The 25,114-nt window shown below is 43.0% G+C and overlaps 1 protein-coding gene across 1 annotated transcript in view; it reads left to right on the forward strand.

Moving 5' to 3' along the window:
- TTYH3 (tweety family member 3) overlaps positions 1–25,114 on the forward strand; it is an 82,650-nt gene that overhangs the window by 19,278 nt on the left and 38,258 nt on the right. The window contains exon 2 of the mRNA XM_026083103.1: positions 22,900–23,069. Within this exon, the coding sequence (XP_025938888.1) occupies positions 22,900–23,069 (170 nt within the window). The remainder of the gene's footprint in view (positions 1–22,899; positions 23,070–25,114) is intronic.

A 25,114-nucleotide genomic window follows, 5' to 3' on the forward strand; every position in this document is an offset into this window, starting at 1 on the left:
TCTTGGAGCTAACGCTGGTGCTCCAGGTCCAGCTTGGAGCAGCGATTCCCAGGAATAAGCATGCTCAGTGGCTGTGTCARCGTAACACAGACGTGGTTTGGAGAGCATGGATGGCCAGGGTGGGGTGGCACATGTTGAAGAGGAGCGGGCTCTACAAAGCCCCAGGCAGCTAAAGCCTTGGCAGAGCAGATAGTGTTTGTATTTCTSTCTCTAAAACTGATCCAAGTAGTGCTCTGCTGAGAAGTAGATGCTTCTCAGTAACTCTTTCCCCAGATGTAGCGCCTATGAAAACAAATGTCGAAGGACTTTATTATCCACGATGTCCTTCTCTATCAAAGGCATGTCACTGTTAGCAAGTTACTGGATTAGCATAGCAGGGGTGGCTGGAAGTAGTGCTGATAAGAGCAGAGTGTTTCCTGCTAAAATTATGACCAAGTGACTTAGAATTCTGCTGTCTTGCACATTTTTCATCCCTTGACTTAATAGGAAAGCTTTTGCTGCCTGAAGTGTCACTACTTCCTCTCTTACATCTGTAAATTGCAGAAGGATTTTATAGTGTCCAAGTCTGCAGCATACAAAGACTGGGGTTAGTAATAGAAGAGGTCACTCTTTGTTCTGGGAACTGTAAAGTATTATGAAAATGTTTCCTCCCTTGTGCTATGTTTTGAAAGACTCTTCCTTCTAATAAGCTGGAAAAATAGGGTGGGCCATGTATTATTCCTTCTAATTGATGGAAAGAGAACTATTTTTTTTTTGTTTAAAACAAAAAAAATAATTTGAGATGACTGTACTTTTTTTTTCTTTTAATGTTGCAATGTTTGGGTGCTTAGGTATCTCAGAAGGCCCAGGAGAAAGTATACTGTTGCCACCTTCTTTTCAAGTTGAACAAAAGCTTTGAAGTGGTTAAAAACAAAAAGTTGCTTCCAAAGTGTAAAAGTCAATGCAAACAAATTGACTTKAGGGTTGCATGTTTGTACATACAAATCCCAGGAAATACCATAGTTATATGCAGTCCAAACTTCACTGTGTGGTTTGTATTTGCTATCTGAATATTCAAAGATTGATCATTTCTCTACAGTGTGGCATATTTGTATTTAACATCCATGTATTGCTTCTGCGAGGCAGGCCGTGCCTGACTTTGAAAAGCACACTGTAAGTTATGCTTGCATAATAGCAGGAGAAAGTGATGATGTGCTGTGCATAGGTAACCTATGCTTGGAGCTGAATTAGATTCCCGGATTCCCTGACTGCATGCTCAGTTGAAATGCACCAAAAGGTGGCTGTGCTGCTTGTTTGGTGTATTGTTCCTGGCAGTTCCTAAGCTATGTRGAAGTCTAAGCTAGTAGGTACTCCATTATTTGACAATGAAATTATAAGTAAAACAAAAGGTAAATAAAGTTATTACAGCTCTCTGAAGAATGTTGAGGTGAATAATATGTAAGAGTATGAGAGCTGCCATGCTGAAGCTGAACTGTGTTTGCAGGAAGGCATGGCTTGTGTGGAGCAAGGGCCTAACTAGTGTTTCCTGGCATTATCTGTAGCTGTGTGCGTAGAGTCTCCTAATAGCTTTCTCTGTGAAAGCGTTTGCACATAATTCAGCATGAAGCTGCAGCCTTGAAAAGCTGGATTTTTTTTTTTTTTTTAATGGCATACTCAGACTTTTCCTTCTGAACTCCCGTGGGATGTTGTTGCTGAATCACAGCTGGGGTACCCAGACCTGCCTTCTTTGGACAAACTGTTTCCCGCACCCATTTAGAGTAAATACATGCAAAAAGCTTGCTTATGCATGTGCCTTGTTGGACAATGCTTTTGTCAAAGACTAAAAAAGCTTGATAGTACTATCTTCTCACGCACTGAGCATGACTTAAAATCAAACTTAGGCTGTAAATATTCATGTTTGCATGTGCATCATCTTCAGGCAAGACCTCAATAGACAAAAAGTGCACRACTGTGGCCTAACACTGTTCCTTTGTTTGTGTAAGTGGGATCTAAAACTGAGGGTCTGCATGGGTAATCCAAAAGTCAATGCAACTGTCCCATCCTTTTTAAAGTTTGTGACTCCAGGCCCTTTAATCATGCCTCTCTGAACACCAGGCATATGGCTTCCGAGATCATGGTTGCACAATCACTTTCGTCTGACGCAGTCCGTGTTGCCGTTGATAAGGGAAGGCAGAAACAATGTCCAGCACAATGGCTGGAACGTGTTGCTTTGCACCCTGTACTTGCTCAGTGAGCAGATCAAAGAGCTGACCTGGCTGAGAACAGGTTTCAACAACGGTGCAGAGCTGTGTCAGGTTATGGCGTTAGGTCTAGTCACGCTGACTCTAAAAGAAGCAGTCCTGCTCGCCTGAGGCCAGGGTATTTGAGTGGCTGCCTAGGGGACCAGATTGACCACCTGATCTAGGTGCAAGAAACACGGTTACTCCTTGCCAGGTTAGCTGTTGTACCCCTTGTCTGCCTCGCTGTGCAACCACGTCAGAGATTGTATCTGGACATGGATGGAAATGAGATAGCAGGTGCTGCTGCTGAAAGAAGCAGAGCTTTGTGAAGTGTGGGCTAATTCTGGCCCTGATATTAAGTACCTCTTGCAGCACTGACGTAGAAAACTGCCCTTTATCAGTAAAATAGGGAAAGATTTCCCTTTYCCAGGCAAACGTACCTTTGTTTAAGCATTTTGATGTATAATGCATAACTTTGGTCTGTTACTGAGAAAACAAATATCTGCAAAGCAGATAAATGTGGTTATGGCCATTTGTGTGAGGCAGGAAGAAAGCTGCGCTTCATGGTGCTTGATTGCTAAGAAAATCAGGGGTTTAATGCATGGATGGAAAATTGCTAGGTGCACAAGGCTGTGTTGAATATCCCCTTTGAAATGATTTGGAGTGTTGAATCAATAGGCAGAATTCAGGAGGAGAATAAGTAAAAAGATTTCTGGCTGTCTCCTGTCTTCATGTGACACTATAGCTTTTTATAAATCATGTTTTATTTTTTGTTTGTTTGTTTTTAAACCATCATGGGAAAAAAATGCACTTCTGGGTTTGGCTTATAGATTAGCTGTTTCCTGCTCTTTATGGCTTCTTTCTGGTTTGCAGTCGGAAACAATGCTGGGCTTGGAAAGTCGATAGAACAAACCACTGCACCACTAGTGGCACAAGGCCTGTGATAGCATTTTATTTCTGGTTTCTTTATGGTCTGCAGAACTCTAGCTGAGCAGGGAATACTCCAGCTGAAGTGTTGGCATCAACCCATCCTTTTCTTGGCTTGTTCTCTCCTTGCTTCTTTCTCCATGGAAGACTGTACTCTCCATGACTTTCACATTGTCTTGAACTGTTCGATTGCCATGTGAGCACTCGATCAATTCTCCACTTCTGCAGGGAGTGGATTATATGTAATTTGATGCTCTAATTGGTGTATGTTTACCAACTCGCCAACAAAGTGTATTAAAGCTTCAGAAATGACATGTGAAACCACAGATAACCATATTGTGCTAACACTGAATGTCTAAGGTGGCGATGTAATACCATTTTACAGCTGGACGAGCAGTAACACAAATGACGTCTTAACTAGACCCCTGGAGTTCAAGTTCAATCGCATGCCTTAAACATAGCTACAGTGTCATTCCCCCCAAACCCTGCAAGTTACTCTGCAGGTCTATCTGTCTCTTGAAGCCCTTTGCAGGGCTGCACCTCTTTTAAAGAGTAATGAGCTTGAAGGCAAGATACAGGGCTGTGTGACTAGTTCCAGCCCATCCATTTATCAGTGAAATTGTTTCCCAGTGCTGTGTACTGATAGAAAGTGTCAAGCTTGATAAATATGCTCAAGCTTCTTCACCTCTTCATTCTCCTTAGAGTTTAGTTTCTAGAAAGAAATACTGATATGTAAAGTATTGGATATATGCAACAGGGACCAACTTGGAATGGAAACAGGGCAGGAATATTTTGTTTTGAAGCTGGCTGGATACACAGTCAAAGCAACAGTTTCTTTTGTTTTATAAAGATTTTATTTAATAAAAAAAAGAGAAGGGAACTGAATTTCATGTGTTGAAGTGTCTGTGAGGGAATATCCTTTCAGATGTTTGGCATGTTTGAGTCTTCCTTTAATCAGTAGCCTTTTTACCAAGTACTTCTAGTTTTTCATGTAGTACAGAGCCAGTGAGTCTGGGATTCTGGGCATCTTATTTCTGTGCTCTGGTTGAAATAGCTCTTCCTGCTGGAATCTGAATCGGAAAAGAGCTGAGCTGCACATACTGGACAAGAGGAAGATGGGGAGTGGTTTACTGGCTGGAAACTTGTTAGTTCTGGCTATCTGTTCACTAGCTTAGAAATAATTATTCCTGAAACGTTAGGAATTTGGCTAGTGGGATCATTTGCTGTCCTGTTATCTGTGAAAGTATGATGCCAGGCAGAAATGGTATGCTCCTTGTAAGATTTTTGGGTCTAGTAAGACTTGCAACTAATACGGAAACAAGACTTTATGGTATTTCTACTAGTGCCTTCATATTTCAGATGCAGATTGAAGACAACACTTTCTGTTAGGCCAAATAAAGGTTTCCACAGACGACTGATTTGTAGATGAGAGTATCCGATCGTGTAAGAGTAACAAGTTGTACAGTGTTTGACAAATATGAGTGATCCTTTTTCGGAGGATCCCCATTTAGGCTGACCTAGGCATGGCCTCACCTTGTACTCGTAGGTGTTGTTAGTGTTTGGCTGACACCCCGTGTTGTGTTGTAGCCTTGTAGGTGATGGTCCATTTTTTTTCAGTATGGCCAACTTGTGAGTGTGAAGTCTGGGAACTGTGTCTATGCCTTATGTAATACTGAGGAGTTGATGGCATGTACAGCGATGGCTTCTGCCTGTGCTAGGGGTAAGCAGACATGCTTGGAGAACAGGAGAATGGCACGTGGATGAAGACCACACATGGGAGGTGGCTGGACAGCGTGCTTTGACCCCAGTCACATTGTTCTGCCCTATGGTATTTAAAACCCAGAACACCTGGAAGCGTTCTGTCCTACAATGTCAGCATATAGGTCAATATTCAAGAGCTGCAGTATCTTAAAGATCATAAGATACGCCGATACTTTTGAATGCTTTGTTTTGAAGTACRTAAATGTAAATGGCTTATTTTCATAACTAATCAACATGGGAATGAGTTTTTCTTAACACYGCTTTGCTAGGGAATAGTGGAAGGATCTAGGTCTTGGGTATGGCCTGAAGTTTTTGTCAGTTTCCAAAAAAAACCCCGAAAAACAAAAAAAAATCAAAGAACCCTCAAACAGAAAAACCGAGGCTATCTCTGGAGGATAAACTGAACTGACCAATGTGTCTAAATATGAAYGATGAGCTCTTCTCAAGGGCAATCTATAGATGTTTTAATATTTGCTTTGGAGTGGTTAGTCTCTTGCCTCGCTTCTTCATTAAAAATTGACATTAACGTTGTTGATTAGCAACTAAATTTGTGGTTTTTTTGTTTTTTTTTTAAATATGCATCTCCAGTCCTGGCATCACAAGAATGGTCTTCTAGGAGGCAATAACTATATTCTAGAAAAAACCTTTGAAGACGTACACAGCAATTCAGAATAAGTTTGACATAGATAGCTGTTTGACATAGTTTCTTACATAGTTTCTTCTTTGTTGGTTCTCAGGGGTGGTCAGGCTTTCCAGAGGAACAAACCTGAGTTGAGAAACGATTATATTAATGGAATTCTATGRATAGCATGTCCTTTATAAATCCAGGTGAGCTACCTTTGTTCCTGGAGAAATCACTGAAGATATGAGCAAAAAAAGGAGAGAGAGATGAACCTAGCTTGTCTAGAGATCAAATGCTCCACTAGAGTAAGTATTACCAATAGGTTGGTGTGCTAAGATGTTCATCACTGTAGACACCACAAGGACCTATATGAAATATGATAGACTTTATTTGTTTTAAGCCTGACTGGGTTTTGGGACATGAGAGGCTGATTTTGAACTGACCTCCAGTTAAAAGACTTGAAAAAACAGTCTGTGCACTTCAGCTTGTCCAACTTGATTAGATTTTTGTCCGGAGTTTGTTCAGATTTGTGGATAAGATAATGAGAAGCAATGTGACTGTCAAGGAGGTGAGCAATCTTTTAAGGGGAAATTCTTTAGCACGGTAGAACAGCGCAGTATCCCAGAGGGTAGAGCTTTAAGTTCAGTTATGAATATTAGAATTCCTTGATTTAGTTGCAGGTTTTTAATATGAAATTCTTGCAGCTGTGCCATCGATGTTACTAGCTTAACATGTAATTTGCGTGATGTATACTTCCATGAACTTGATGTGTGGCTTGAGTCTATCCTAAGTGTGGGTATTTCCTCCCACCCCTCTTAACTGTTACCAAAGTGGTCTTAGCCGCTGGGATCAGAGGAAAAGCTTTGCTCCTCAAGCGCAGCAGCAAAAATAGACTTGGTCACTCAGGTGGAGTTGTGTTCGCTGTGCTTTGCTGCTCTGGCAGGTCGGGTCGGATAGATGATGACCTCTGGAGAGCTTAGTCAAATAACAAATCTTAATGTTTGTGTAGTGGGTATCAAAGTCAGACTCTCATTTAAGATTATAGGGATTTATAGCCTCTTTGTAAGATGAGATTCAAGAATGAAGGAAAACCTGGATTATTATTATATTATATTTCAGGACAGGAGTAAACAAGAGTAGGCAGCATAGTTGCTTCAAAAACTTTCTTTTGCTGTCTTTATTTTAACAGAAGTACAGCATTGTCTGCAATTAAGGCAGCGTACCAGTGGCAYGTTGATTGCTTGAGTCCACTGAGAACAAGCTTACTCAACACAGTGCTGAATTGCCAGAGCCTTTTTGTGCTGGTGTTCTACTCTTCCTTCCGCTGCAAAATGTTCAGCAGTGACGCTGGGGTAGATGAGAACATCTCTGGCACCTTCGTGCATGTTTGCTGTTGTTAATGTGGAAAGCAGTACTTTGTGTCAATACCGGAGAGATCCCCATTCTTAATTAGGCTTCATAACTCTCTTCTGTAGACGTGAAAGCAAGTTGATGCGGAGATAACCATGACTTACAAACTTGAAAACTATGCTTGTATAATGATTATGAACTGTTTTGGCTGCTGCTTTTGTATAATGAATGCATCTAATCTTTAGCTGTCTGCTTATCAAAGTTCTCCACCACTAGTTCTGTTGTGCTTCCCTCAAGGAAACTAACAAAAGATGTGGCTGATTCTCGCATGAATTTGTACTCTTAGTCCCTAATGCTTTTTAAATGTTTTTTGTACTGGGTATGCTGGCAATATCTGCCACTTCTCTGATAAGAATGTGCATGGTGAAGGCACTCTATTTTTTATCTTGCTTGGAACTTTTTACCCTATATTTGGTGAGATGACTATTGCAGAAATGGCTGAGTGTGGGGGGGAAATCTGTGGTTGGTGTCCTTAGGATCTTAAGCCTGCTCTTTGCTCTATCCCAAACAGAGCTGGCAGCGTGGATTGCTTGAGGGCCTCTCATTTCAGTGCAGGCTTTGGTCATCAGGAGTCAAACTTACCTATTTGACTCTGTGCTAGTGCTTCTCATCTGCTTCAGTGCAGTCTGATCTACTGGCTCAGCTGATGGACAGGCAGTTTGGGGTGGGGACAGTAATATAAAACATAACTGTTTTTGCAGTGGTTTAGCTTTTGGGTTAAAAATAGTGGAAAGCGAGTAGCTGTTCTCCAAGCTGCATAAACAAAGCATTGCAGTAATTGCAGCTGTGCAAATGATGGCAACAGGGAGAGATACTGATGCTTTTCCACCCTCTAGCATATTTTTCTTGGTTATTGGCCAGTGGAGAGGCAAAGCTGATGACAGTGTGGTGTATACTGGACTCCTGAGGTTTGTAGCAGCCAGATCATTGAAAAAGAGCCGGAGGTGTGTACGTTCACCTGTTGTTCTGCAATACCTTCTCTCACTTTCCCAAAACTTGCTGCTTCCCCAGCCACTCACTTGTAGTTTACCTGTGATCTTAGACTAGGCTGCTATTTACAGGCCTCGATGGTAGCAAGCATTCACTTGTAACACTCTTAATGCGTTGATAATGCTACCCGAAGACCTTGCTGTGGGTCTTTGTCACCTGTTTTCAGTGGCCAGCTTGGCCACTTAGTGTGTTAACCTCGATTTGCTTTCTTTCAAAAACAGTGGAAATAGGGCTCTTCATTTTGCTGTTTGGCTTTTAATCATCTTCCTTTCATTAATTCTACTTCTGCTAGGTGAGACCCAGCACTGTGTGACTAGATACTGTCTGCAAAGATGCATCTGTTTAGTAATGACGGGTTTAGAAGGCTGCCTTCTCCTGCGCCTACTGGGAAGTGGGGCAATGGAGTTCAGGGTGTCCTTACACTTAGCTTCAACTCTCTCTGAGTGCAGTTTCTTCAAGTGCTTCTGGGGGACAAATGATTTTTGAGTCTGTGCTGAAAAAATTACACCTTTCTCCTTAGCTGTTTGGAGCCTGCAAAACAGATCAGCCTGTCTACATTTCGGTTCTTTATCCAGTTGCAACACTTTTCTTTTGTCTTACTGTATCATGAGATTAATTTCTTACTGCTCCACCTAATGTTGATTTGGTTTAGGAGGCTGTGCTAGAGGAAAACTATCCTGCTGTGAGATATGTGAGATGTCATGCTCAGGTACTAAAAGCAGTTTACCTCCTCCACATCCATATCGTATTTCGTTATCTGTTTCGTGGCTGTCGTGGTGGAAAGCCGGAGCACTGGCTCAGGTAATTTTCCACATTATTCCAGTTTCTTAACTCTCTCCTGCTTCTCGTTCTGTGAGAAGCTTTGGCCTTTCTTTGTGAGTGTCAGCGTGGTCTTAGACCCTGGAAGAGAGCCCTTTTTCTGGGGAAGCTGTTTGGATCGCCTTCTCTATTGTGACTGTTTCCTCTCTCCCTTGCCTAAATTAATGGAGTGAGACATCTACAAGGGCAGCGCTGGTGCTGAACGCTGCTGCTTTGGAGGAGTATTAGTGCCTTGTTAGTGGCAGTACTTGATTGACCTGTGTCAGAGCAAGCACGAGGGCACAACTTACTCCTTCCCTCCCCGCTGTCCTTTGTTTCTACAGTACCATCTTCCACTCGCCAGGGAGAGGCCGAGCTGCGGAACGAGGTGAAGATGGGATCATCCCATCTTGTTTTTGTTGAAATAACCTGGTGTGGCTGCTCTGCATCGACCCCGTCATTCATTTCCTGAGGTGCTGCCAGCTTTGGCTGTCTTTCCCTGATTGACCTCTGGTGGGGGAGAGATCGATACTGTGATTAGCTGGAGAGCTGAGGCACTAGCTGTGCTTGTCACGCTTTGCTCGTGGGCATGCGGAGGAGGAGGGGTTGAGAAGGGAGCTCTCATGCGTGCTGCCAGCCTCCCACCTCCCTGGCTCGGCTCGTTGCTGTGCAGCTCTGGAAGGCGCCAGCCAATGAGAAGCACAAGCATCAAGGCAGTTTGGCTCGCTGAATAACTCCTGAGGTGCCTTGTTTTCAGTCTGAAGCAGTTAACTTCTCCATTGCTTCCTCTTCCCTTCCATGTACCTCTCCGTTCCTCCCCCCRCTGCTGTTTCCTTGTCAGGAGAAGGCACGTGAGGGATAACACCCATGCTATCGAGTCTCGCATTCAGTCTCAAATTGAACTTGCTATATTTATTGCTTCCGCAGAGTGACTCTGTGCTTTTTGGTGTGAGGGGAGATCTGTCTGTCACCTTCTGGCACTTCGTGACCACATGAGGTGGTAGGTCATGCAGCTGGAGGCAAACCTGGGCTCTGAAGGYTTGTGCTTAGCATAGCACTCCAAATAAGCTAAAAATACTCCTAAAATGGGGTCATCAGCTATGTCACGTGCATAGGCAGTCCACCGGTTGTACATGCTGTGCTGGCATACATGCTGTATAACTGCATAATGATTTGGACCTCCCAAAGCAAGGGAAACGTTGACAAATTGGAACGGGTCTATAGGAGGGCCACTGAGATGGCTGGAGGAGAGGCTGGGGGACCTGGGACTGTTCAGCTGGGAGAAGAAGGTGAAGGGATGTGAGCAGCCTTCCCCTACCTGAAGGAGGGTCTTAGGAAAGGCAGTGCCAGACTCCTCAGAAGTGCACAGCAAAAGGACAAGAGGCACCAGTCATGAGTTACAATGGGAAGTGGCAATTGGGCATAATCACATGTGAAAGTCTCCTTCCATAGTGCTGGGCCTCAGGGAGGCTGGGGAATCTCTGTCCTTGGAGACGCTCAAAACCTGCCTGGGCAAGGCTCTGAGCAGCCTCATCTGACTATTAAACTAGGCCTGCTTTGAGCAGCAGGTGGGACTACACTGACCTCCAGAGGTCTTTTCCAGACTTTTTTTTCTTTCTTTTCTTTTTTTTTCCTTTCTTTCTTTCTTTCTCTATTGTTTTATGGGATCTGTGAGATTGGGGTTTGTCTCTGAAATCTGGTAAGAGAAGTTGTTGACTTAGTGGAGCAAATACTCTACACTGAAGCTTTAAATRTGCGTCTTTAACACTTAGGGGAATGAATCTTTGAGGACACTGCGTATTTTCAAGTTCCTGAGAATGCTGCTTTCCCCCTGCTCCTTTGCTTGCTGAGTGAAGCCTGAACTATGCTTTGCTTTCCTTGTTAGGCTCCCACTGCTCCCCCACTAGTTTGATCTCTGTTTAAAAAGTATGCTTTACCTTCACATCCACATATTCTTTAAAATATATTGACTCCATCTCCAGGTTAATAAAGAATAAAACAGGTATTCTTATTTTATCTCTGACTAATAAAGTCCAAGTGGGTTACAATCTAACTGTAATGAAAAGCTAATCACCAGCCTCCTGCACCCTCTGGGATCCCAGGAGGTTATTGGGACAGCACACTGGCCCAGTTTCGCTTCCTCGTGTGTGCAGTGAATGGATTTTTTTTGTTTGGTGTTTTAAGCATGACTCTCTATAAACCAGTTTGCTGGTTGGCTGCTGTGTGTAGGGCCAGCAGTTGACAAATGACTTTGGAGGGTGAAAGCAACCTAAGTAGCTTAATAGGATTTAGCTCTGTCTACACTGGCTTGCCAGAGCATGTTATAAACCACTTTAGTGGGATTCCTTCTTTAAATATAACTATGACATCAGTGTAGGCAGAACCTCTAAAAAAGCTCTGGGAGCTTTCCTGTAAAATCAATCTCAAAATGCTGTTCAGAAGAATTAATGAGTGAATGTCTATGCAGGAACTTGAGTTCTGGGACAAATCCTACCACAGTTGCTCTCCTGAGCAGGATATAAGGATCTCTGAAGGAGGGCTGTGTGCATACTAGTTTACATCTTAAATACTTTGATTACTAGTCTAGACTCATCCATCTTGGGAAAGCAGAACAGCTAACAAGAAATCGTGTTAGGACAAAGTGGTGCAAATGCCTGCTTCTTTCAACTGATGTAACTATTAATACTGCAGAATAGCTCAATATGCTACATATTCCCCAAACTTGGTCATAAAGAAAGCTAGCAATGAGGCATATTTGTCCCTGAACACCTTGTGTAATACCAGTATACCACTGGGCCTCGACAACTTTCAACTTTGCAGGCAAACGAGCTATAATAGAGATAAACAGCTTTGTGTAGTTGAAAGGAGCCCATTCCCTCTCTTCCCCATACCATGCTGGGAAATGGAGGAACTGTGCACTTTCAAGTCTGAGCAGCTCTTCTCAGAGTGGGATGCCTTCTATAATGCATGCTGTGGCACTGTATTTAGCTCATAACTGCATCTTTTATTTATTCATTTTTTTAATCTATACGTGCATTGACTGTTACCTGTTGCCCTCTTCTCATGAATGGCATTCAGGACATGAATTTAAATTAAGGTCCCCTTTTTTTAACAACGTGACAACTGAACAGCAGAAGTGGAGTGGCAAATCATGTGTATGCTGACCACTTGCCAAAATGCCCTTCTGGAGGGAATAGCATCTGACTTCATCTTGGTTTCTGAGAAGACCATCTGCAGCTCCACACTGCTTAATGGAGGAAGCTGTAAAGAAAGCATCTCTATTCAAACTGCATTTCCCTTCAGTATAGCTGCCGGAGGCCCTAATCCCTTCTCAGCATTTGGCGAGGAGCCTGCATGAGGCCTTTCTTAGCTCTGTAGCTTGCCTTCCAGAGGCTGCGGTGCTGAGAGGAGAAGTGGTTAATGAGGCTCCCAGTCTTGTCAGTGGTGCAGAAACACAGGCTCCAGCTGTGACTGTGGTGGGTCTTGGCTAGCTTGGATAGTTTTTTGACCTGCTTCCTCTGTTAGTCTCTCTATGGTATTCTTTTTTCCTGGGTTTTAAGGTTCCCAGTAGTGAATATTGGTTGTCTTTGTCTCTGAGTGTTGGTTTTGTTTTTTTTTAAGGGCAAAAAAAAAAAAAGTAAAAAACCACACAACAACAGAAAAAAACAAACCCAAAAAACAAAACTAAGGAAGACTCTGATTGGAAATGTTTCCTGCACATGATAGTTTTTTCTGGGGAGGGAAATACATGGCTGCTTAGGTTGAAGGAAGAGATTTCCTCCTTTCTTACCCCAATTGTAGTATCTTCAAAGAGAAAGTTTGGAGTGAATTTATGGCGAGCAGAGGAGCACTGCACTTGTTTGTAGTCAATAGTCTGTGGTTAAATGGCATGTTCACATTGTTTGTGCAAGGAGGTCAGTTCAGTTCCACAGTCAATAGATAGGTCAGAGGTCTGTGTTCCTCTTTTCCCAACTTGTAGGAGAAAATAGCTGTCCCTATGGAATATTACCCCTCTCCGGTTCTTTGCAGCCCCTCTGCATGCCAGAGATACTGCATGAAAGCTGTCTTTAAATAGAAAATATGTTAAGGAAGATGTCAAGGGGACAACTAGAGGTAGCACAATGGGCTGTGAGTTTTTAAAGATCTAGGGCTGGTCTGCCTTTGATTTTGCTCTTTATCCCTTTGCTGAGGTCAGCCATCAGTGTAGCTATACCAGCGCAGTTTGCTAATGTAATCACGAGCGCCGTTCCTCTCACCCTGTAATAGGCTTTATTCCTATTCTGAACTCCAGTAAGTTTTTTGCTCTGTAAAGAGCCATTTGGCTTGCTTTGGCTGTGTAGACAGATGCCTGTAAAGCTGAATGGGGCAAATATCAGTGCAAATGCAGTGCCCCGTTTTCTTTTGTTTTTGTTCCACTTCTAGCTTTCAGTTTTGCAGATTGGCTTCAGGGTTGCAAGCTGAGCACAAACTGGACTTGGATCTCAATGTTAAAGATACCTGAGTAGCTTTCATCTAGCCTATTCATGTCACTGAAGCATAAACTCTGAAGCCCAATTATAGCAACTTTTCTTGTCCGTTCAGTGCTAATAAAAGCGCTTTATGAAGCCACTTGAGTTAGATTTGTTGTCTTTGCCAGGAGAATATCCCTTTTTTCCCTAATTAGATTTTTTTTCTTTTAACTCAAGTGCCCCCAAATGCCAAAGTATGCGCTAGAGCTTCTTAGTTATACTAGAAAATGGTTCAACTTGTGGCTTAATCATTTTCCTAATAGCTGCTGTTTAGGGAAAGACCTCTTCATGATGTTAATGGTGTGAAATAAGTTGCATACATGCTAGTAGGCATGTTAAGTTGCTTTTCAAGTCGACATCAGTAGCAATTTGATATTGGAGTTTCTATTCCAATTTGGAATCTCAAATTATATTGCATCACTTTTATGTTTCAATGCAGCAAACGTTATTTTGTGTTTACAGTGTACAGCAGTGGATGTATGGCAAAAAAACTTAAGACATAAATGGGATTAAAATGGTCTCTGCAGAAATGCTGTCATTCAGAATTTTCTGGGCAAGACTTCATTCTGCAAATAATTCAAGCACACAACCCTACTGGCCCAGCAATGATCACGTTTGCTAAATTTGTTTTAAAAATGTTTATCTCTTGGGGTGTCTTACTTTCTGTGTTCCTGTGGTGCAGTTGGGTATTTTTTTCATAATATTTCTGATAGCAAATACTACTAATTCCTTGTTTCCAGTTATGGTTCTTTATTAAAAAAAAAAAAAAATCTTTACAAATCAGTTGAGTCTTGTCATAAACCATAGTTCTGCCTGAAAAATCTCCTTAAAAATAGGGTTATGTGGTAAGTCTGAGTACACACTGAAATAAATTATTTGCCCACAGTTCTTGGGAAGAAAGGTAAGGTGGTTGCCGTTCTATTGAGCTACTTCTCCTCACACTGAGTGAGTTTCCTCACCTCTTTGTGCCCGATCAGCATGCCGTACCAAATTCCAGTTACAGTCCTACCAAATTATTTGGCGGTGGAAGGTTACAGTGATGCCGTTAAAGGAATGAGATGTTGTATAGAGCCTCGTAGTGGAAAAATGTAAGAGCAGGCCTTCCTAACTTTCCAGAATCATTTTCGTCCAAGTGTGGTTGTTAAAAATTTATCTTTTGCTAAAATGAACTCCTTTCATGTGGAAACTATGGAAGCAAATCTGGAAATTCGGTGTGGGGTGTTTTTGTCACGTGGACTAGACAGGAAGTGGACATATTCAACTGTTTTCCTTTCAGCTGTTTTGATATGTCTGCAAGTCACGAGATGCACAGAGAAGATGCCAAAGGAGAGGCCTGTTTTGAAGAATGCTCATGCCGTACATCTGTGTGTGCTTCATACACAATTGAATACATAAGCTATTAAAAAGTTTGAAAAAATATCCTCTGTCTAGCAAAACTCCTCAAATAATGTATGTGGTATTGCTGAAGACACTCCAGCAAGCTTGAAGTAATGTGAAATAATGACAGAAGCATGCAGAACCACATTATCTACAGCTGTCATACTTATGGAAACACTACCATCCCTGTTAATGGGATGGGCTGGCTTTGCTGATGGGTTGATGTTCCATTTGGGCTAAGTTTCCACAACTGGGAAAAGTTTGTTTTGTTTTCCATTCCACAGAGGGATGGCTCTGCTCATTTCCTCTCTTCTTCCCTCCTTCCCCTCCTCCCCCAGTGCTTTCTGTATCCTTTTCCAAATAGAAATGGTATGTGAAAGCCCCTCTCGAGGAAGATTGATGGTTACCCGCTAATGGAATATTGCACGCTCCATGCAGCTTGCAGCACCCTCCCCTTGAGGCCTCTTCTGCTCTGGAAGCCAGAGCTTGAGGGTTGAGTTCAGTGTGTTCAAACTCTGTAGTGGTTAATCTCTTCTGATTTGGTTAGCTGTTATAAGAGGAGATGATTAAGCAGGCCAAGTAATGCTGCTGTGATCCTAAATGTAGTGTTTTAATCTTCACAAGGGCTGTGCCATTCCCTATGCAGTCCTGGAAAGGGCAGACTTTAGGTCCTACAGAGGAACAGGGGAGTTGTGGAGAGGTGCATGCGATCCTCTTTACTGAAAGGTCCTACCTTTGCAGAGAACTCTTGAAATTCACAGGAGCAGTATGAATACATATCTAATTTAAAAAAAAAAGAAAAGAAAAGAAGAACAGCTGAAAGGAGCTGTTAAAAGCACAGATTCCTTACAGCTGGAGTCTGGAAAGAAAATCCATGAACTTAGAGTCCATTCCAGAGTGTGCATGGTCTGTTCAACACAGATGGGTAAAAATGTGATGTCCCAGCCCTTTGCTTGCTAGTGAGCCAGGATAGGCACAAATGAGGGGGAGGTTTTTCTCTAACTAAAGTGCATTGTCTCTGAGAGCCCCCTTACTAGAAGGGGGAGGAAAGAAGGAGGAAAATTAGATTAAGTCACTGGGCTTCAGGCCTAAGCATTTCCTGCCTTTTTTTTTCCTCCCCTCCTTTTTTTTCTTTTATAAACCAGTACTGCCTAGGTCACGTGCTCAGCTGTGCAAGCGTATCCTTGTCTCTATCTGCATGCAACAGGCAACTTGGCAATGATGCATCTTGCCTTCAGGGAGTTCCAGGCCAGCAAGAGCAGAGCTGAACTCCCGCGGCAGAACTGCACATGTGGAATAGTCTTGGCAGGGGAGTTTAGACAGCGCTTGGGCTTGAGCCAGGTAATGCAGGCAGTGCTTGCTTATCCCTGAGTTGCAGGAGCATTAAATTCATGCTTCCCTTATAGCACAGGGTTTCTTTCCATTATCCAGTTTGCTGGAAAATTACCTTGTGAGAAGATGGGGTTTTAAGACTTTAATGGATGATACAGCTTTCTAAGCAAGGAAATAAAGCTGCTTCTAGAAGACCACAAGGGGAGGAATGTGTGAGCTAATCTGCTGTGGGAAAGGAATGTCTGGTGAAATTGTGCAGATCTGTCATGGATGTGGTGGGCAAGCTGAGTGTGGATGCAAGAAGTGCGGGAGACCCACTGAACCCTTTCAGTTATCCTTGCAGTGCCCTTCCCTTTAACATTCCAAATATTTACTTGATTCTCTCCTTTAAACAAAGCTAACATCCAGTTAACTTTGTCCAACTGGGAGGAGTAAACTTATAAAGCTGAAGGCCTATTCCCAACAGAATTCCGTACACGTTTTGCAGGTCTGGGATTTTGGGCAAAGACCTGCATGAACACTGATGCATCCGTTTTTTTAGAGCCCTGGAAGGGAATTTGCAGAATCCCCAGAAAGGAAATCCGCCTTTTCAGCGAGAATGCTCATTTGACAAGCTGCCAGTTCTGAGCTAAGCCTCATTTAATAAAGATTTAGTCTGTGGGGACCTGTCAGTGGAAACTGAATTTGGTGAGAGTGTCTCATTCTTTTCATCACTGTAGTGCATAGAGGCTTTCAGCCAGCATTATGGAGAAACTAGGGATAAGAACATCCAATTTAGAGGACCCCCTTACCTCTGGGAATATTTCCTTGCTGTGTAAGATGGAGATTGCTGAGTTGGTAACAGCTGAGGGAATAAATGGGTTGTTATTTGATTTTAACCCAGTAGGACTCCGGTGTTCACTGCTGATTAGCATGGCTTAGATCTGCATTTGTGAGCAGAAAAAAAATCCAGCACAACTGTTGGGCAAATCCTTTGTACTAGATGCTTTCAAACTCTCTTCAGTTTGGTTTGTGAGATGAGATGCTCTAATGAATGCTAGCACCTGCCCCTCTGTAACCTGTGGAAGGTGAGGAGTGTAGACTTATCTGCAGTATATATTCAACCACAGCTCTCAACAGGACTCTGGTGATGATTGTGTTATTTATTGGTTATTACAACAAACCAAACATCAGCAAGGCTGTGTCTCCTTGGCCTCTGCACTAGTGGCTTCTGTGAATTGGATCAAATACGAAGACAGTGTTGAAAGTCTTTAATTATGAAATAAGGAGTCAGAGTGTTAGTATGGAGGAAATGATAAGTTTTTAATAGACCTAGCCTTGTTCTCATGTGTCGCCTGCACAAGGGCACTTGAGAAATGAATCTGAACTAATCAAAGGAATAAATTCAAAACAGATTACTTAAACCACTTGAAATGTGCTAAAGTGAATTAAACTACACCGAGTTAAAGCCATTCTAGTTAAACTATGTTAAACCTCTGTGTGAACACTCATTTGTAATTAAAGTAGCCTTAGTTCACAGCTGTAATGTCAGCTAACTTAGGAATGCCCCTTCCTGCGTAGATAGCGTCTCGGTACTGCTGAAGCTAGACTGCTGACGTAACCAACCTGGTTAAATAGGTTTGAGCAATCTAGTCATGTTAGGAGATGTTTTACTCTAATATCTGATGTATTGCCTTTAGGTGATTAAAAAAAATGACATAGTCCTTGGCATTTCCATTTTCGAGAAACGCCGTCAGTAGCTTAAAGAAGCTAAAGACAAAGTGTTGGCCTATATCGCTGTTCCAGTGTGGGCTTGCTCTTAATACATATACCTACAATCTACTGCACTTTTTTACAGCGTGCTTTCTCTGGGAGATGTCTGTATAAGTAGATGAGACCGTGGAACCTGTACACTGTTTCCATGGTGCTCTTCCTTGCTGCCGAGGGATCCTTAACAAAGGAGAATACATCTTGGTACCGTGGGAAAAGGCTCTTCCACAACATGTTTCCTGCCCAGCCTTACTTCTCCACTGTGTTGAATACTGTAATTGGCCTGGGAAGGCCTGTCCCCCAGGCAGAGGAGATATGGATGGTTTAGTGCTGAGATCAGGCAGTGGTTTCCACATCCTTTCCCTGCTCCCCCCTCCCCCCTTTTTTTCCCCTCTCCCCTCTCTCCATTTAGATTTGCCAGTACATGGTTGGCTGCATTCCCTGCCAAAGTCTGCTTCCGTCTGTAGTGGCTGTGGGATGAATGACATCCTGAGACACTTAAATATCTTGACGTGCACCAATGAGACTCTTCTCCCGCATGCAGCACTTTTCACCGGATGGAAAGAAAAATCAAGTCTCTGAACACACAGCTTGTTCAGAACAAGTTGATGAGGGGTCAGTGTTTTCATGTGGCCAGCCTTAAAAAGGGATCTGTTTGATAGGATGTAATTACTTGTGATCTATGAGTCCGTGAGCTGCTTAGATGTTCCAGACTATGCAAAAAAGGTGTAGAAGGTAGTGTAGGCATGACTTTATCCCACAGCAGTTTCTTTTCTTGCTAAGAAGACTTCAGTCCTTCATGGAATAAATAGATATGAGGGCTCCTTTGGCAGCAGCCCAGTTTGCTTCATTTGTTCTTCTGGGTGAACATTTTTCTCTTCCCACACTCCTTTAACCTCTTCTCTCTGTTTTATTACCGCATTCTCAAGTCACTGCATGGAAATCCAGAAGGAACATTAGTTGCAGATTGAGTGGAAAGCTTTCTTTTGGCAAAAGCTAACTTTAAGGTAAAATGATAAACAGTTCACAGTCTGGCAATGATTAAGCCAGCTGTGTTGTTCAGATGCTCAAAAGCTATAGCTGTTAGATTTTTATATTTTGTCCTGTGGGCTGAAATTACTGAGTTTAAGTTAAAATAGTTCTGAAATTATTAATGGGAGATGAAAAGCATGAAGTTTTGCTTTTAAGGAACCACCTGAAGGCCTTCGGCTTTGCTCCTGAGTTTCTTCATGAGGTTTTAGTGGATTTTCTAACTAGTACTAAAATAGCAGTGTTACTCAGAAATAGCTGTCAGCTATTACGTGCGAATAGCTGTTCACTATGCCATGCTGCTTTTAGTACAATTAAGGTCCAAGAAGTGTGATAATTGGAAATTTGATAGCTTGGGACTGGCAAAACTTGTAAGTAATAAACACATGGATCGTTATGAGTTTGTGTGTATTCGAGGTTAACTTTCTAAACCTGTCTGGCCTGCCAAGACTTCTTGTGCTGAGTAAACATCATGACAGAGGGGAGGTGGTGGTGCGAGGAGGATGAGTCCCCAAGCCAACGCTCCTTTGTACAGTCAGGTGGGAACAAGGAGCACTTAACGCAACGTGAAACCTCCCTCACTGCACGTGGGTGCAGTCCAGCACTGCCCTCCTGCAGTACAATGCTACATTTTTTACGTTTTCCCTCATAAGGAAACTTACTCAAATGTATCTTGTATATCCCCTTTCTCATGTCATTATGTAGACCACTTCTCCCCTTCGTGACTGTTTGCGATTGCAAGGATGGTTTCTTATGTGGGAGCACTTCCTACTGAGGAAGGATGGGATGGAGTATATCTGTGGATTTTAACCTTAATCGCAGCTTCAGTAGCTAAAATTAGCCTTCCAGGATCGTGGTGGTCAGAGGTACATTAATGACATGGATCACGCTTGGGAACCAGTGGTCTGAAAGAGCTGAAACCAACTGTTTTGTATGGAGATTTTTCATCCTGTAGATAAGGCTGTATGTTGGTTAAGTCAATCCACAATAACGTAAGGCACCTTACTAATTGATGATCTATATCAGAGACCAAGAATGATGCTATACTGAAGGCTGACCTGCATACACATTCTTGGATATATCATCAGCACCCTAACACCATGTGAGAGCTGCTGGGAATGCCTGATCAGCACTAACCAGCCCCTGGATATTTATATGGGCGGCTGTTTTTGCCATGTCCCGTGTTCCTTTTGCTCATGGTGCCTCCTTTCTGTGCATGGGGATCTAGATATTTCCTGCTTCTTGTTTAGCTTCTTATCCCCATTGGGAGAGTAGGTACTGGGAATCCTGGCAACCATGCTGGAGTCGGGAAGGGCTGTTAACGCTGCAGCAGGCTGCCGAGCACAGTCCCTGCACAAGGCAGATTGAGTGTTTTCAGGTGTCATGGTGCCTTTCCAAGCTAGTGGTGCTACACACTGTTACTTCCCTACGTACTGTTGTTAACTTTTATTTTGAAAGTGCTTCTTAGCACTGTAGCTTCATCTCCTGCCAGTCTGGCTGATACCACTTGGATTTACACTCATTTTCAGGGACTGCTCTGTCTCTACTTCTACCATTAGTGTCAGCACAGTGGTAAAATGTTGCTCCTCCAAGTTGTCTCCATTTTCCTGTAAGTGTAGTTCATGTATCATTTGCTGTAAAGGTTCTGATAGTTCAGCGAATGTTAGAAGACGAATTGATGCTCTTTTGTGGCAAAAGGCCCAGTGCTTAATTTTACATTCACTCGGGATAGCGTGGCCTTGGATAACCGAGTCCCAGAATTAGTGTTGCAGGATAAAACATCTGAGGATTTTATCCAGCCTCAACCCCCTTTTTTAAATACTGTCATTTAATCCTGACAAGCAGGCACAGGCATATCTTTGGTTGCAACTGGGCTTTCACTGCCAGCCAGTCTCTGGGTCCTAAACTGAGTCATCAGTCAGGAAGATTAATATCTGCTCTGCTGGATGATTTCACTTGTTGTCATGGCATGTATCCATTAATGGAAAACAAATATTCTCTGGAAAATGAAACACAGATCTTGGTGTATTGGCCAGCCAAGTCCTTTTGGCTAAATGTTTAAATTAAGGTGTATATTTAAGTGTCCCTTCAATTGTCTGGTGCATGGCAGTTTTTTTTTTTTTTTTTCTGTAGTTGTCTTGTTCTTTTCTTTTTTGTATGGGGGCTGTTCCTCTACACCTGGAGCTGCAGTGTGGATTTTCCACTGATAAAGAGTGGATGGGAAGCTCTTTCCAGCTGGCTTCTTCTTTCCCGAGGTAATGCCTTTTAGGAAGGTTGAGGGTGTGAAGAAAGAAGTGCAGGCAAGCAGTGTAGAAAAGCTTTGTATTACAGCAGCCTGAAGTGTTTGAAAAATAAAGAATATCCCCAAGGAGCCTTGTATGCAGAATGTGTTAGTTAAATTAGTATGGAGTGCCTGTACATGGCAGGCCTTGAGAAGTGGGAGAGTTTGGTCTCTGAATACAGCTTCCCTCTCGAAGGCCTCTTTCTGCTCGGGAACTCAAACAGTGCACACACCATCTGGCGTAATCATGGGAAAGGGGGATAGTGCTTTTTCCCTTCCAACCCCACTTTTTTCCTCTTAAAAATCAAAGCGCTCCGTTCCTACAACGCCGAGGTTGTGCTGTTTAATCTGAGAAAGTCGTACCTGTAAGCCTCCCCCATCCTCCATGCGCTTGGTGAGCTTCGAGGGGATCTCGGAAGGCCACGAAATGGGCTTGCTGCTACGTGGAAGAGCTGTTCTGCCGCAGACAGCTTTAATTAGCGTGGCTCTCATTACGTGTGGTTGATGGGCACTACGGTGTGTAAACGCTGATGTTTGCTTGGCTGGAAAGCGTGCCGCGGTGTTGTGCGGCTTGTAGAGCTTGCCAGAACGCTAGCGCAGCTGGAAGCACCTATGGAGCAGAACAGCTGGATGGAGGGAGAGGGAGGAGGGGAGAAGAGCCTACGAGGACGAGGTTACTACCAGGTCCCGCTAGAAACGTTCGCAGCCTCCATCGAGGATCTTGCCATATTTTAACTGCAGCATTCTTTGTTTCAATCCTTGGACCAAGAGGTTGTTTGGATGAGGAGAAAGTGTATAAGTGCTGCTTAAGGAATTTCTGCATGGGGAGGAGAAGAGATACTGAATGAAAAAAGGAGGGGGACCCAAACCTTTTTTTTTTTTTTTTTTTTTTTTTTTTTTACCTTTGCTGATGCAGATCTGTTTGCCTTTGCAATATCGAGACAGCAAGAGATGATTTAGGACCTTTCCAGATATTTAAGCCATTTTTAATAAGTTGTCATTTGTCACCACTAGCCAATCTTTGTCCAGAAATGCTGATGAATAAAATAATATTCTTCATTCATGTGGGAAAGAGTGGCTGGATTTGGTGTTAGATACTGGATTTTTTAAAAAAAATTTCTTTTTTTGTAGAAATGAAATTGGTTTGCATTTTTGGTTTTTGGCCAGGATTTTCTGAGTGACAAGAAATTGTAATGGAGTTAAATGGAACTGGAATGTACTTAAACACACTTACTGCTTCCCTTTCCTCCTAGGGAACATCTGAATAGAAATGGATGTAATAAGATAACTAAGCTTGTGACCACTTCAAACCAGTGTGTCTGTAGCATTTGCTGTTAGTTTTGGTCTATCTATATATATGGATGGTATAGGAGGGATTTACCATTTATTCTAGGCCTACCTAGAATAGAAGCTTTGCATGGGGATTGATTTTTAAAAAATCAATCTCACACATGTATAACAAATTCCACCCCCTTTCAAACCCACTCATGCACTTGGCTTTCTAATGAATAAGCCTGCATATTTATTCATGAAGATTAAAGAACTGCACAGATAGAGGCAGCTGGCTGAAAACCCCCTCCCCGCCTCGAATCTGCTGACCTCTGGTCTGGAGTAAAGAGGAAACCCTCCCTGATTCATTTAGCCTGTTTGCAGACTTGGGTAGACAAAATGGCTCAGCTATTTACGGTTTAGATACAGAAGCTGGTTTTGTGGAGTGGGGGCAGGGAGGGGGGAGAAAGGGAAGCTACCACATGCTAAGGGCTAAAAGCTTTTTCCAAGGTTGGACTTCAGGATGGTCTTGTTGCCAAGTCCTCAAGCATCTGGGGTCCTGATTAACAGCCTCTGCTATGGGTGTGATGTGGTCAAATGTAACAACAGTGTTCTTGCCTTCCCCAGGCCCTGTTGCTGTTGGGCGGCGTTGCTCTTTCCTGCCTCGCTCTGGACCTCCTCTTCCTCTTGTTCTACTCGTTTTGGCTGTGCTGCCGCCATCGGAAGAGCGAAGAGCATTTAAATGCTGACTGCTGCTGTACAGCCTGGTGTGTGATCATCGCCACCCTCGTATGCAGGTGAGGTTGCTGCCTGAAAGGGATCTTGCCTGTTGCTCAAGGTGGTGTATCCTGTGCCTGTATTTTGTACGTGGTACGCTGTGTTTGTGACTAGTGAATGTTGGCAGTAATCCCTCCTTCTGCTCACTGTATGCATGTTTTAAATATCTGTAATGTATTTTCTTCCTTTCTGCAACTTGCTGAACTACCTAGTGGTTTGAGCAATATGAAAAGGAATAGCTGATGTCCTGCTCTTAGATACTTTGCAAGTGGTTAACCAAGGACTCTGAGTCTTCGGGAGCTCATCACTTAGCTAGGATGGATACAGTTCAAATATTTAGCAGGTCTAGGTGGGATTTGTTAGAATCTGGTGTCCGAAAGGAATGAATATATGGGCGAGTAGATTATGAAGAGACACGCACAGATTTTTTTGGGGGGGAGGGAAGTGTTCATATTTGACTGGAAATGGACTTTTGGAGCTCACCGTCAGTATAAGACACTCCTGCATTTCATTATATGTACTAATGTGCTGTCTCTAAGGGTTGCTAGTAATGCTGCTAGTGTCAGCAACGTTTCATGTTATCACTGAACAACAGGATCTCTTGGAGGTGAGATGAAAAGAAGCATTGCTGAATAACACAAAAAGTTAAGTGATTAGTAGAGAACATGGGCAGAAAAAATTACATGAAGAGATTTTAGCTTTTATGTTTGTGTTGCTCTGTTTTTTTTGGTCAACGCAGACAAGGATCACATTTCATAGGAAGATAGCAATAGGGCCAGTGAAAGCAGGAAAATGTTTGCAGACTTCTGAAAAGAGCCTTGGGCTTAGTTTGTTTTGTCTTGGGCAAAATTAGGACTCTGAGATCCAAGGACTAACATAAATAAAGACGTATGTCCTGAGATTTGAGCTTTGCCTTTCTTAGATAAGAATCACTGATGCTTGGAATTGGCAACTAGGACAACCTGGAGTCTTCCCCCCTCTGCCTCAGCCTGGGGTGGCAGGTCTGAAAGCAGTCTCCCAGACAAGACATGTTGATTTAGACTGGAAATATGCAGTTGTACAGCATTGAGGTAGCACRTATCACCTTTCTTTCTGCCTCTGTTTTCATAAAATTCTTTGAGAAGAGTTATGATGAAAAGAAAAGAAAAAAAGTGTACTGCCATTTGTGCAAAACTGCTTTAAGGGAATTAGCTCGTGCTTTAATGTGATTTTTGAACAGGCTGAGTGAGGTTTGGCATAGTGAGTCCACAGTGGACAGTGTGATTAGAAGTCTGAGAGAACTGTGCTAACTAGGGTGCATAGGCAAGAGGATGAGCTTGAGTAGCCTTACTGTCCAGAAAGAAGATAAGGAGGAGACGAGTGCATTTTGTCATGTCTCATGGCTCACTACTTCTCTTTATCTGCCGATAGGTGGTGGATTTGGAATGCGTCCTTTTGGGGGCAGAACGTGTTCCTTGAAGGCCAGGCTCGGTTGTTCAAGGATTAGATTGCGCCGTTAATGCTTTCTCATATTTGCTTTGATGAGTCACGTACTTAAGAGAAGAGAAAAACCCTGAAGCGCTGGAACAGTGGAGCAGACATGACTGTGTTGTGAGTTTAGCAAGCTGGGGATGGCTTTGCCTGTAGAGGCAGGGCTTAGTGGTGAGGAGGAGAGCTCATGTATTGGCAAATAGAGCCCTCTTTGCAGAGAGCTCTTACATGCCTTGCTGGCCACAGATAAGTGCCTGGAATGGAAAGGCAAAATAGAGGACAACTTGCATAGGTGACTGAGGCTGAGATTTCTTCTTTCTTGTTAGTGATCTCAAGAGCTTCAACTACATCCGTTCCAATCCACTGAAAGTACTGTGGTCCTAACCCTTCCTTACAGAAGCTCTAACTGATGCTATTTATAGTTGTGCTGCTGCTACGGGCTCTTGGTAGCTATTGTTGTGCTGTGTATGTGTCTAAGGCAGCTGCTGCAGTGTGGGGGGTTTGTTTGTTTTTAATTGTATGAAGGGTGAGAAGAAAGTATTCTGCACGTCTCCTGCAGCATGCAGGAGACAACTTGAAGTTCGAAGGTCAGCAT

Source organism: Apteryx rowi, unplaced genomic scaffold (genome assembly GCF_003343035.1).
Source record: "Apteryx rowi isolate R43461 unplaced genomic scaffold, aptRow1 scaffold_6, whole genome shotgun sequence".
NCBI lineage: Eukaryota > Metazoa > Chordata > Aves > Apterygiformes > Apterygidae > Apteryx > Apteryx rowi.